General features: G+C 43.5%; 2 protein-coding genes and 1 long non-coding RNA gene across 5 annotated transcripts; 1 reads left to right on the top strand and 2 right to left on the bottom strand.

Moving 5' to 3' along the window:
* The first annotated feature begins 31 nt into the window (after positions 1-31).
* LOC146268500 (uncharacterized) lies at positions 32-1930 on the top strand. Its single transcript, XR_014724656.1, has 3 exons — positions 32-160; positions 1208-1270; positions 1649-1930. It is a non-coding gene; the product is annotated as an uncharacterized LOC146268500 (long non-coding RNA).
* On the bottom strand, positions 482-2498 carry LOC146268499 (myelin and lymphocyte protein-like). Its single transcript, XM_084667060.1, has 4 exons — positions 2363-2498; positions 1668-1829; positions 1157-1282; positions 482-893 (listed from the first exon to the last, which is right to left on the bottom strand). Exons 1-4 carry the CDS (start codon positions 2441-2443, stop codon positions 819-821), a joined length of 444 nt encoding a protein of 147 aa, XP_084523186.1. The 5' UTR covers positions 2444-2498; the 3' UTR covers positions 482-818.
* Positions 2499-7449: 4951 nt separating this feature from the next.
* Positions 7450-13465, bottom strand: nphp1 (nephronophthisis 1). 3 transcript variants are annotated; one of them, XM_084710192.1, is made up of 20 exons: positions 13296-13465; positions 12816-12880; positions 12630-12690; positions 12330-12466; positions 11529-11733; positions 11310-11411; positions 11125-11204; positions 10894-10942; positions 10703-10787; positions 10330-10424; positions 10096-10224; positions 9814-9888; positions 9486-9596; positions 9236-9318; positions 9018-9094; positions 8670-8769; positions 8474-8586; positions 8224-8297; positions 7927-7971; positions 7450-7808 (listed from the first exon to the last, which is right to left on the bottom strand). In XM_084710192.1, exons 1-20 carry the CDS (start codon positions 13359-13361, stop codon positions 7557-7559), a joined length of 2004 nt encoding a protein of 667 aa, XP_084566318.1. In that variant the 5' UTR covers positions 13362-13465; the 3' UTR covers positions 7450-7556. The 3 variants fall into 3 exon arrangements, with proteins under 3 accessions (XP_084566318.1, XP_084566319.1, XP_084566320.1); XM_084710193.1 differs by having other exon boundaries at positions 10894-10939; XM_084710194.1 differs by having other exon boundaries at positions 11553-11733; positions 13296-13461.
* Between the last annotated feature and the right edge of the window lie 302 nt (positions 13466-13767).

Raw genomic sequence — 13767 nt, 5'->3', positions numbered from 1 at the left:
TCTGCCAACTAACGGAGCAACAGGTTGGTAACTTCCCATTCAAGAAATGCTAAACTAGACGAACCTGCTTGGCAATGGCTCATTGCCTCCACCTGGACACACCCTTCAGAGACTGTGACCGTTTCATCCGCAGAAAGAGGACAACTGGTGCGAAAAGCAGGTGGGAGTGGTCGTGGTTCATGAGGGTCAATAAACAATGTAATTTGGTCGAGTTTTGTGCGGGTTGTTGAAATTGTTTATCTTCATGGGCTCTCCACTTTAAGTACCATCCCAAATACCATGTACAATTCTGCATTCCCAATGTTTCAAGAAAACGATTTTAAATGGTTAAATTGTGTAACCAGACTTCTCTCCGTTCATGCAGGCAGTTAGGCAGGTATCTTAAAGAAATGGATGATTAATCTTTTAAAAAGCTTCAGACTCTCTCTTTCTCTCTTTTTTTCTCTATCTCTCTCATTCAGGTATATGCAACATGCAAATATATGGGATTGTATAAAATATATTTATTTCCAGTTACATGCCATCGTTCAAATGAGCTTGTGTCGAAAATAAAATTCAAATGTACAATAGATTACAATCTTAAAAACATACAGTGAGTTTTTAAACGTTATACAGTCAGTCATACTGACATATTTTATTGAAATTCTAAAATAAAAGGAGTTGGTGGTAATTCATATAATGTAACAAGAGTAGGGTGGTCTCTCAGGTTTGTTTACATTGGCGTGGCACAGTGTAAATGTCTCAGGTAAATGTGTCTCGTATCTGATCTAAGATCAGGCACTTGTAATAACGGACTGTTTTGTGAATGCTGCTGGTCTTCAGCAAGACTTCCATCTGATGGCAGAGAAGATGGTATGGAGGAAGTAGCATAGAGTTGCCAGATAAGACATCACCTGTCATTCAAACAAAAATGAAGTTAGCAAATCGGAAATCCGCTTAAATTGACTGAAGTTAAAATGTTGATTCATACTTTTAGTAAGTCAGGGTCTGCATTAGATTATTTGGGTTAAGGTCATGTATTTGTGCATGTGAATTATAACATGAATTGTTTATAACATGGGCTGTTTCACTGCCCATGGTTGCAAATACCTGTAGTTTTAGGATTTAAATATACTTTATGAATTTAAGGGAGAGGAGATGTAGAAAGGAAACCTACCACACAAGCAATTAATAACTTGAAATTCTGGGTGCCACTCAATCCTTGCAGCATGATGACTAAATAAGCCAGGACTACTGAGGAGCTGAGGTAGAGGAGTGACGCCAGGAAATGGTATGCTACATCCTGAAGTGGGATACAGACAGCAGGAAACACACTTAGAATGTTAGAGGGTAGCACATTGGGTGGGTTTTATATTTCCAACGTTGCAAGCAGAGCAAAAACCTCTGTCACTTAAATCAATAGGAAAGATGCAGTGTCTAGTACAGTACTACTGTAGGTTTCCATGGGTGGGGCCCCTTGGCTGATTCTACCATCCTTTCTTACAGTATATGTGTACAACAGCTATATTTTCAACAAAATACTGTATACCGATGTGGTCATAATGAGCATAATTCCTCTCTTTTGTGAAATGTTTTTCTTTTTCTCTCTCTGTCTTTCCTTTTCTTTCTCTGTCTCTTTTTTGTTTTCTTTCTGTGTGACTCTTGGCAGTGAAGGTGACGTCCGTTACCAGAGTTGGCCAGTTGCTGCGCTGGTTGCACCCACAGACGAAGATAAGCAGCCAGATTGTGGTCATGACGAAGCAGAACAGAGACACGAACATCACGTAGCCTGTAGGGTTTCCCATAATTGTTGTGGAGGCCAACAGGCACCACACGAGACCCCCAAACACCTGTCCAACACGCAAACAAAACACATGATCAATATGTACGGCCCACACACACACATACTGAACACAAGTCAGTTCAATACAGCTCGCACAATTTTTCTTTCGTTCTGTGTCTCCTCCTTCCGCAAACACAACCATTTAAAAAAAACAGCTTCCCTTCACACATAGTTGTTGTTTGTGCTGATTCAAAATATAGCTCTGGAAAAAAATTGAGACCGCTACACCTTTTTCTTTCATTATAATTTTTTTGATAATGACAATTTTGAATGAGGAACAGAATGGTAAAATTTGCAGTGGTCTCTTAAATTGTACTTTTCTGTTCCTCACTCAAAATTGTCCTTCTCAACTTATGAAAGAACAAGGTGCAGAGGTCTAAATTTGACAACATTACATTAAGAAATCAATACCATCTCTGAGCCATAACCATATCTGAAATGATACATTTTCCATCCCAAGTATACTGTATATTCCCTGGGATGAAACTGGACGCTAGCCCATAATAACCCAGAGCAGAGGGTGATTCGGTCGTTACTTACAAACTCAGGAATGAAGAAGATGTCCGGTATGGTGGTGAAGACATTACCACCACTGGGTAATGAATGGCTGGATGAGGCCATAATCTTAGTGAATGTGTGCCTGTCTACCTAACACAACCTCCTCTCTACAATGAAACACATTACATGAGAAAATACTCTTTATAAAGCTACCCATTCCTGGACCCACCCTGTCACCTTGTCAATAACTCACCTTGCTTGTTTTGACATGCCTCTAAAATGCCAGTTGATCAGGTCCTGGGTGTGTGTGCGTTAGTGAGGGGATAGGCCCTTTGTTCATGAGATGAGAATAAGTGTATGGTTTGTTTTCTGCTAGTGCTTAGAGTAACAGACTTTTTTGTTGTCATTTTTCATAGCAAGGAAAAGGTGGTGTTGGTTTTTCTTTAGTTGAAGGTAAATTGTTTTAGATGTTTCCCTCATCCAGCTCACCTGATTCAAAGGAATGGTCTTTATAGCAACCCATTTTATTGACTCAGGTGTGTTGGAGCAGGGAAACATCTTTTGAGATGGTGCTGCTGTTTGTCCCGTCAAACCATTCAAACAGGTTGACAGCAGGTGTTGTTCGTGTTTTTCACCGCTCCTTCCTGTTAAAAGACAGACAGTCCCTCTGTCCAATCAGGAGGGTCCGTCCCCTGCCAGATAGGCCCGACCTTTTCCGTCAGAATTTAATGTCGTTGTGTTTTTTGATTTTGCGTATTGTTTTCCAATTTGGCGTTGTGTTTTTGTGCTTTTGATTTGCCGTTGTGTTTTTCTATTTGCCGTTGTAATTTGCACTTCAGGGCCACCGTAGAAAGTGTATGGAGAGGGAGACATGCAGTCCCAGGCCCCAGGCCGGATTTGAATCCACACCGCTTTGGCAAGCATATGTGGTACAGGAGGAACAGATGTGACAGGTGGGAGGGGGGATAAACCAGGGAGCCATCTGGTTCACCTGGTTCTGTCACGTGACCACCTTCATTTAAATTTAAATCAACCAAAGAGGGCACTCCCACTGCAAAGGAACAAAAAGACAGAATAGGGCGTGTCCAACAAAATAAGTGACACACTAAACACTTGGAGGTGGATTCACATATAAAAAGGCACACAACGGCAAACCGCAAGCCCTGAACTGCTGTCCTATAGTATTAGGCTGGGGAACAGCAAATGTTTTAAATAGTTGCTTTTGTAAAAAATCTATGGTGGGGAAAAACAGTGGCTACTAATGATCCCTGTACATCTGTGCTGAGATCAGACTGCAGACAGGAACCATGTATTTCTAGCACAGGACACCGCTTCACATTAATCACCGCTAGCAAAAAAACAAAAAAGACTAACTATGCCATGCCATCTACCTGTATTTAATTACAGAACCAGGTGAACCAGATGGCTCCCTGGTTTATCCCCCTCCCACCTGTCACACAGAGACGGTGTGAAAAGGTAGAAGACGGTGGAAAGAAACACAATCTGTATGAGCCAGGACGAGGGACAGCAGATTGATCTGAAGAACATGCATACAGGTCTGAAAAACCTTGCGGTGCCTTTCCAGTTGTTCTAGTAACAGCAGGTAGTGGTTCAAGCCAATGCCCTGAAAGTCAAAGCTACATGTGTGTTGTTGCCCTTGGCTGTGAGCTATGTCATATGACTGACAGTCAGGCTATTCATCCATCTGATGCAGTTCCTCTTATTCATGTAAATGTCAAAGGGAACTCATGGTGACGTAGAACATTCCGGAATGGTAAAAACAGTGTTTATATTCTGGAGAGTAAACAGTTATATTTGCTGCACTTTTCTTCCTGCTTAGATTTGTGCTCATTTTCTTTGTCTCTTACATTCTCTTTTTCTAACACAGCATTACTTCAAATAACATCTAGATGTCCATTTAACAATTGCACTCCAACCTCCATTGACAATAGTATGACCATTATTTTACCGGTATGGTAAAACAATTTGGAAGCCACAGAAATGTTTACTCAGTCACTCCTGTGTGGGGAACCCAGAGAGTAGAAGCCCTGTCTGGCATCAGTGGGTTTGACCCCTGACCCAGGCTCACTAAGCCCTTTGTTCAATTGTGATGATAAGGTTTGTTCAGGCTAATTTCAGGTTCACAGAGCATGTTCAAAGATCTTATTCCACAATAGGTGCAATGGCTAACCCAGTAATGACCAGGGGCGAGGGAGGGAGAGAGGAAGAGGAGGAGAGGCAGCTCACAGACTAATTCCGAATTCAAAGCCTTTTTTTATATATATATGGCCAGCATCTTTCTAAGATAGGTCAGGGATAATGTAGCAATCACTCCTCATTGACTTAAACACATACAGTGTGTTTGATTAGTGAAATATACATTTGCTGATACGCCTTTGGTCTCCTTCTCATCGTCCTCCGCTGACTACTATTACTACTACTCCTGCTACTACTAGTTTGATAGATTTGATAGATATTTGGTACAGTGTCACACACTTTAAGGCATACAATACACTGAAAACGAAGTATATTGCACTGATTGCAAATACCATTACTTTATCCGACACCGCAGCTCAGGTAGAGATGGGTGTAAAATAGAAAACAAGCTTTACAGAGTTACACAATGTTTATTCAGAGTTTCACTGTTTATAGTTAGTCATTTTGGCTGTAGTCTTAGACTGAATAGATTGAGCAATTCAGGTGGCACATTTTTGGTGTTAAACAGATGCCATAGGTTGTACAGAACTGCCGTACAGTTCAGCAGTCGTGTTATGGTGACTGTGGTGTGTAAACAGCCAGGTAACCACAGGAGAAGGTCATGTTGTGTTGCAACACAGAGTTGGCAAACTTTTGGTGGGCCAAGGCTGACCCAGCTAACCACAGCTGAGACTGGTGGCTCTGGTGGACCCACAGATCTGGTTATACAGGATATTCAACCGTGAACAGGGAAATGGAGATTGAGAATTCTTTTTTAAGTTGTTAATTGCCAAGTGATTAGATCCTGTAAGGTGAGAGATTGATGAGAAAATATGACCAAGTATGAGAATATGACCAGAGTTTGTGAATATAACAAATCCGATGGGTCATTTGTCATGGGTGATCACAAACCACCTGTAGGTGTAACCACCTACAGTTTAACATGGCTAAAACAGGATGAGTAATATCACACCAAGCACTCATTACTCTACCTTAATCAAGAGCATTAAAGTGCCTGACAGACAACATACAGGAAAAAAGACACCAGCAAAACAAGATACTAGAAGTGGTTGTGTTCTTGCTCTGGCTGTGAACACAGACCTGGATCAAAACACCCTCTGTCCCCCCTCCCCCCCCTTCTGCCCCCCCCCCCCCCTTCTGCCCCCCTCCCCCAGGCACTGTTCTGCACAGGGTTCTCCACTTACTGGATCACTATTCAGGGTGCTGAAAAGTGACCTGTTGGAAGATCCCACCCATCAGTTTTTTGGGTCCGGTCTTTGACACAAGGCTCTGCTTAGAGAATGGTTGGGAACTGGGTGATCCTTCTCAGATCTCTGCACCTACATTCACTGCTAAGAAGTCAACATGAAACTTCACTCTATGGCTATCACAGCAAGGAATCTCTATAGAAAAAAATCTACAACACTGAATTAGAGTGTAGTTGTAGACAGGAGTCCACCAGACATATTTATTCATGTAGACCTGAGGGTCAAAGTCTTTACAGACGATTGTCCTATGTCTCTGTTTTAGCTGAAGGTCATGAGTCTCAGATCGTCTGGTGATTCAAACCAGCATTGTGTCTTTGTTCCACAGTATCTATGAAAATAAATATGTGACGAGTGTGTAAACATTCCTGTTAAACATTTCAGTGACAAACAGTGATAGGCTTCAGTGTTGATCGTGTGATATGAAGATAACTGGTCAAAGAGCCCCTGTTGGACCAGACTCCATCTCTTGAGGTGAACTTGAATCATTACAGCTGGAAATGCCTCCAATCACATTTCCTTGAGGCATTGAAAACTCCTTGTAAGTTACTCCAGCCATAGTATTGTGTAGTACAGTATTATAGTACATATACCCCCTGCGATGGGAGAATCCTTCAAGCATGTTGGGGGTTGTCAATGTCCTCCCCCTTACAGACAAAAAAGGATCAAATGACTGTGGTTGTCCCCATGGAAACACAGGAATGTGGCGGAACAGGACGGTAAATGATGTGTCTGTGTGCGTTAGGACTGTGAATAGCGTATCCTCTGCGTCCCATTAATAAGAAAGACACTGTAGCCGTGTTTTGGCATTTCCAGGTTAGGAATCTATCTGGATGTTTTGCCATCTGAGATTAGGGTTGGGGTGATATCAGGTTGGAGATGAAATGATAGGTGGTACACCTAGTTGTTTGTAAATCTCAGTGACGATCGCACACCTCATGAAGTGAACAAATACTCAGAAATGCCACTCCTGCCTCCAGAAAGAAGGACCAGCCTTCTTTCTTCTCCTGTTCTGAACCTTTTATACCCATCTAAGTATAGCTGTCAAACCAGCCTAGTAATCATTAACCCTTGCACTGCCTCGCTACCCAGTGAACCCGATCCAACACAAAGATCGAAAAGCACTCTGTGGCTTTTTTTTGTTCTTGTTGAACTTTTGGGAGGAGATACTGAACTCATAAGTGCAGCAAAACATTGGCCTACACATACATGAAATGCAGAAGTACCTTCAACTTCACACAGTGAAATTAACATGTAAAATGTTGCCAAACCCCATGACAGGGTTATGGAAAGTTTTCTTTAATGGTGCAATCATTGGTTACGTTTTAAAGGCAGGGCTCTGATGCTGATGTTTTTATCCAGGAATGTTTTCTCCCGCGCACACACACACACACACACACACACACACGCCCAGCCCTCAAAGTGTTTTGCTATGGCTATGACAAAAGTTCAGTCCTTTCACATCTGCTGAACAAGGTCCCAAGAGAGCATTTCCTAATCACGACTATTTTGACGCCTACATGAAGTGTATATCGTAATTTTCAGACTATAAGGCACACCGTTATATAAGTCGCAGGGTAGAAAAACGCGTCAAAAGGCGCGTCATATAGCCCAAAAATTACGGTTGATTCTTTTCTCTGAGCGTATGTATGAAAAAAAAGACAGATATCGATCAACCGATTATTTAATATGGTGCTTTTTTTGCGAAAAGGGTAAAAAATTAAGCAGTGAAAGACAATCTACAATAAATATTTGTACGGGGTATAATCATGGCGCTAGCGGGCCATATGTAAGAGGTCGTAGCTCAGCTCAGCAATGTCGAAGGGCTGGGGACCTGAGAGGCCTTTGGAGGGGGACTGGTTGGATCCTTGGTGGAGATGCAGGCAGGCGTAGATGACGCGCGCCCGCTGGTCCTCCACCTGGTGGTCACCCCAGTGAGGGTCAGGCAGTCCAGCTGAGTAGAGGAGATGGTGCACCGTGTCCATGTACACCTTCACAAACGTCCTCTTCAACTTCTGCAGGTCTCTCTGGAACACACACACAAATGCAACCTTAAGTATATTACTAGCCTTACAATATGCTCAAGCACAAAGCATATTTGAATGCAGAGTTGAATCCGGGGTTCATTTCATAGAATGCTGTCACCTTGTCGGCTCTGGTCATGTCACGCTCAGCGTCCAGCCACGAGGTCTAGACATACAAACACAAGATGGTGAGCTGTCAGGAGGGGAACACTAACAACATACTGACAATACATTTTAAATGATCCATGCAAGACAAACGATCAGTTATAATGACGGGTCCAGTTTGATTCCTAAGAGCTGCAGGTATTTGTCTGAACTCAGAGCAAACACGGTGAAGGAAGTATCACAGTTTGGCCTGGAATCATGAGCTTGTTGTTTTTTCTTAAGACGTGTGTCGACATCGCAGGAACAGACTCACCCTGAGTGCATCCAGCAGGTCGGGCTGGTCGACGACCTCAGAGAAGGAAGCCAGCAGCGGACTGCAGATCACATCTGCGGTTGCGTGTGGGACAGAGAGAGACAATGAGAACTGCACACAATTAACATTCCTTCCATCAAACACGCCTTCGCAGCCTAACTTTCTAAGAAACACAAAAGAATCTGGAACACACACCAGGAATGACAATACCCGGGGTGTGAGTGTGTGTGTGTGTGTGTGTGTGTAATACCTGCGTTCTGCATACTAGCCCGGTCCATCAACAGAGTTTCAGCTAGCAGTTGTCTGTGCAGGGCCAGCAGGTGTACCCCGCTCAGACACCCCACCAGGGTGTCAGGAAGAACACTGACAGAGACCGCAGACACACAGGGGTCAGTCCTACTGCTGGTACTAGACCACCACAACAACAACATCACACACACACTGACCTCAGTTGGGCCCTGGTGCGACCCTTTGGCGACTTTAATTTGACAGTGAGTTTGGGATGTTTCCTAGCCTGCAGCATCTGCTGGAGTAGACTTCCCCTGGCTGGAGGAGGTGGGGAGATCAGAGGGTTAGAATTCAACATCCTGACCAGATGGTTTATCCAGAAGAGGTGGTTCATAATAACAACATATTCATTTAGGAGACGCTTCTATCCAAGGCAACATGCAGTGGGTGGGTGGGTGTTGAACTTGCATCCTCGTAAAAAGCAGTCAAGTGGTCTAACCACTGGGCTAAACCCAACTTGGTTAAGAACCTGGCAAAGAGGGTGTGAAGGGCTGCGTGTCGTTTACCTTCCAGTGCTACAGATGGATCCACTGCTACATCCCTCTCATAAGGGGTCCCTCCGTTTACTGTCAGCTCATAGGTCCTGCACACACACACACACACACACAGAGAAACACACACCCAGAAACACATACAGGGCCCTGGGTCAGTGGTGCACCTAGGGGTGGAGGAGGGAAACAGGGGTAGGGGCCTACAGGTGGATCCCTCATGGGGGGTGTATTACCTGGGGGGAATAAGGGCTCCGTTGGCATCAAACAGCTTTAAGAAGGCCCAGCCACAGCTCAGGTTTCCTCTCTCCCCTGTAGACTAGACAGACAACCACCAGGAATCCCCCAGGTCAAACATGCTGTCGCTGAGACGATGCTGCACTGTCATTTATATGGCTTTGGGGAAGAAAACGAGTCTGCTAAATCATGAAACGTTAATACTGCAGGTAGACAGCTTAGCCCCTCATAACTGCTGGGGTTGCTCACGTTGCGTATGAAGGTGACCCCCAGCTCAAACAGGATGCCCAGCTCAGCAGAGTCAGAGTTGCAGCGCAGGAAACATTCCCCATCCAGGAGGCTGGCCAGAGGCCCTGTCATCTTGCAGAGCAAACAGGAGATGACTGACCTACTTCCGCGGAAGACATCCCCATGTCTATAAGCATGGAAGTATTTGTAGGTGTATAAGTATTTGTAGGTGCATACCAATATGAGTGTATATAGAAGTATACACAGTAGGGTGGAGAGGTGTATACATGCAAGTGTGTGTGTGTGTGTGTGTGTGTGAGACAGTCTGAGTGTTTGAGTTTGGTGCTACCTTTGGGGAGAAGGTCCAGGTCTTGGGGTGTTTGGAGTTGTACGTTGCCCTGACAGTGTGGATGTTACTCAGCACCTGCCGGAGGGACGGACACACACACACACACACAGAGGTCAGCCTGAGGAGGGGACAACAGAGCCAGCTATACACACACACACAGTTACACTCCTCTCTTGAGCCAGACACACCAACACACAGACAGCAGGCTGGCTAGCCTCTCGACTATAAGCTCAGGGTTCCAGACATTCTTCCAAGGTCCTTTGACCCGGGCGTGGTCCTGACCTGGACTCCACTGAAGACGCAGAAGCGTACATGGCGACTCAAGACGTTAACGCCGACCCCTGGGGTTGGGATCATCTTGCAGCTCCACAAGGTCACGCTCACGGATGCCCTCACCTCCCTGGCACGCACCTACGGTATCGCAAAGTCAAGTACAATTAAATATCATGTCATTATAAAGCTGGATATTATATGCATAACTTATTTAACGTGTCAAACCCATCTCTCATAGCTGACCTTTCCTGTGTCCGGATCCAGGAAGAGGTCTTTAAAAGACAGTTTGGATTGGCTGAGCTCAGGTTGGATGTAGTGGCCTGCTCTGTATGCAATACCTGTGTGAAATAAAGAGCAGACACAAATGCCAGATGTAGCCTTATTACAATTCAATTGCACAATATCAGTTCCATGGAAGACACTGATGAAGAACATGGAATAAAATATTTTAGCTTTGTAGTCTCCCTTTTGATGTAAAATGAGCGTACAGTAAGTGTGTGTGTGTGTGTGTGTGTGTCTGTAGGTAGCTTCATAACTGGATGTGGCTATTTGGTGAAGAGGGACGCAATGATCTGCACCGTGACACAAGCTTCCCCCGTCAGCAACATCCACTCACTTTCATCTAGTAGTTTAGAGAGAGTGGATGGTCGGAACCCTGCAGGGATAGCCCCCATGGCTGACAGCACATCAGTAGTGTCCATCTGTGGATCACACAGCCACACAGTTAGAACAGATGGGCTTTTAAAATAGACAACTATCAACTGACAGTTCACAGGGAGTTCCGCTATGGGAGGGTAGAGTATTTACCTGAGTGATGGCCTTTCTCACTGTGGTCCAGTTAGATTGGGGATCACTGCTGTTGGACAAGAAAGTATTAGTGACAGTGGCAGAAATATTCAACAATATCTAACCATGTGTTTCTTGGTTTAGAAAGACCAAAACCGTTTGACAAGCTGATTTCACTAGAAGTAAAAAGTACAGTGAAGGAACAATAGCTTTGTGAACACTGACCCCTAGGGGTCAAAAAGGAGACCACACCTCAGATTTCCTTTGGCTTCACTAAGCTCTTCATCCTCTGAGTCCTCTTCGTCATCCTCATCATCCACATCAGAGTACTTCTGCAAAGTTATATGTGTTTGTTATAAAAGAAAACTAAAAGTCATAAATCATGCATTGGTTGGGATGGTTCTTACCTTTGCACTTTTTATAATTCTGTACTGTACCTGTAAGTAGGTCTTGGGAACCAGTCCTTGTTTGGACTGGGAGTTTTGAGCTAACCACCATCCATTCTCATTCTTCTTTAGGACCTTTAGGATTTCTCCCTCCTGAATCCACAGAACGCAAACCTTTTAGAGCTGGTTTCTCAGACACAGATCAATACGTTTACACTGCAAAGGAAATATTGTCCAGAAAAAAAGGCCTGACACTACTGCGTGAAATACATTTTCTTTGATCAAGAAGCTCACTGTAATGGTAAGGTCTCCTTCCTGCTGCCCCTTCAAAGCACTAATGGAGATGTAGGTATCACCTCCTGGCTCTGGAATGTCTTCCTCAGACTCATCATCATCCTCCTCCTCATCATCATCTTCCTCACTCTCCTCCTCTTCCTCGCTATCGTCATCATCGGCTTTGGAAGGACCAGCCACACTGGAGGCCAAATGTTTACACGTGAGATACAAAAGTGAAAAAACTACAATGGAACACAAGTTTGAGTTGGTAATGCTTCTCCGGCAACCGTAGACACAAGGAGACAAGAACTTGGGGTCAAACCTCTCAGTATCCCTATAAATCATACAGAAAAACCTTAAACTTGTTGTTCTCTGGCAGTCTCATGCATCAAAACTTTAACAAGCCACTTAAACAAGGCCAAGGACTGTCACTGACTTTTAATCACAAGCTGCACAATGACACCCTGCACATTGCAATTTGTACTATTGTATCGTTCTCTTGCACTATCTGTTTTTTTAGGTTAAATTGTAAATTATGACTACTTATATTTTATATTATTCCCCTTAGTATTAGCTAGACCCCCCTTAGTATTAGCTAGACTTTGCTCCTTTTGTATAGTTAGTCCACATATTTAAGTTTCAGTATTCCTATATGTTTAATGTATGCACCTCCCTGCCAAAGTAAATTCCTTGTTTGTGCAAACATTCATGGCGAATAAAATCCCTTCTGATTCGGATTCTGAAAATACTTGTGAGGCCTGAACCCATCCTCTGTTGGAAACCTCTGCCTCTCACCTTGCTTGTAGGCCTAGTCTCAGAGCTGGAGAGACTTCCAGGGATAGGGCCTTCAGCTGCTCCGCTAAGCCCAGCATACGCCTCTCCTCCTCCTGTTTCCTCTGGTCATAGTTCCCGACCGGAGCTGGCTCATCAGCCTGGAAAGAGGAGGGCAGACACCAGATGCATAAACGCAAAGAATGCAAGAGCCAACACATGACAGAAAACGCATATGGTTTTAAATATGCCAACTGCAAATAGTTTGTGGGAGAGAAGCTTCACTGAATAATCAAAGAGATCCCAAGGTTGTGTAACACTCACTTTAGTTAACTTATTTAGTGTCTTCATTGTCTCCTCCAAGGTACTTTGTAACTGTTTGCACCTGCATGGTGTGGTATATTAGTTTGAGTTAAACAGTTCCGTACAATTACCATGCATTGATGAGTGGATACGTATTACTTTGTTGCGGTAGAAGACATTTGGGTTGAGTTAGTAGGTAGTAGGTACCTCTGAGATGCCTGCGTACTCTCTTGTCCATTCCCCTGCCGCACATCCTTCACCAGACTGTCAACCTTGAGAACAGCAAAAAAGAAGCCACCTTGACTTGACACGGCAAAATCATGGAAACGTCATGAACAGGGCAATCTACTTGAAACTCAATCTTACGTGACTTACAAAGCCTCATCAAACTAGCGGGTGGCTTCAATAGTCGCTTCATGAACATGTGGTTGTTTTTTTTTAACTGAGATTCTTCATGGCATATCGTAGGCCTAGTACTACTTAAACGAAGGTTTACACAATCATAAGCAAGCATGCTGGCTAGTCAATATCAAAAGCTGAACCATCTCATCTTCCTAATAAGCTAGCTCTACAGTAGTACAGTACTGTAGTGCTAGCCTATTAAGCGAACATACATTAACTAACGCTACAGTAACCACTTGACACACAGCAATTTTTATATATTAGCCTAGTTAGCTAGCTACAAACCTGTCTTTTGATTTCGTCCGCCTCTCTTTGCACAGTTTGCAAAGGTCCTTTTCTTTTTGCAGCCATTTCTGCTGGCTATTTATTTTGTAGCTAGCAAGAGCTAGCTTGCTGAACCAACTTAATTCAGTCCACTATGGAAACTGACGCCTTTCTGGTCGCTAAGCACCCCTTCCTCCATTTTTCAGAATAAAGGATTTCTTTAGTGCACAGAAAATACACAAGTCTCAATTTATTTTTTTACGTACCAATAACAGAGGCTTTTCAACAAAACAACATAAAAAAACAACAATTAAACATTAGACTAAAGAAGTGAGGTCTAAACATTCTTCATACTCGTAATGTAATATTAACTCAAATCTAAAACCATCCACAGTCATTGGTCAAAAGGCTATTTGAATAGAATTCATTCATGTTCTTTGAGTCCCTGAAGTTATTTTTGTACACTTCATAGTTCAGTAAGTCTCCTTTTTGA

The sequence above is a fragment of the Hypomesus nipponensis genome, chromosome 11, assembly GCF_054491055.1.
Source record: "Hypomesus nipponensis isolate SF chromosome 11, ASM5449105v1, whole genome shotgun sequence".
Classification (NCBI taxonomy): domain Eukaryota; kingdom Metazoa; phylum Chordata; class Actinopteri; order Osmeriformes; family Osmeridae; genus Hypomesus; species Hypomesus nipponensis.
This window is presented reverse-complemented; position numbering and strand designations above follow the sequence as displayed.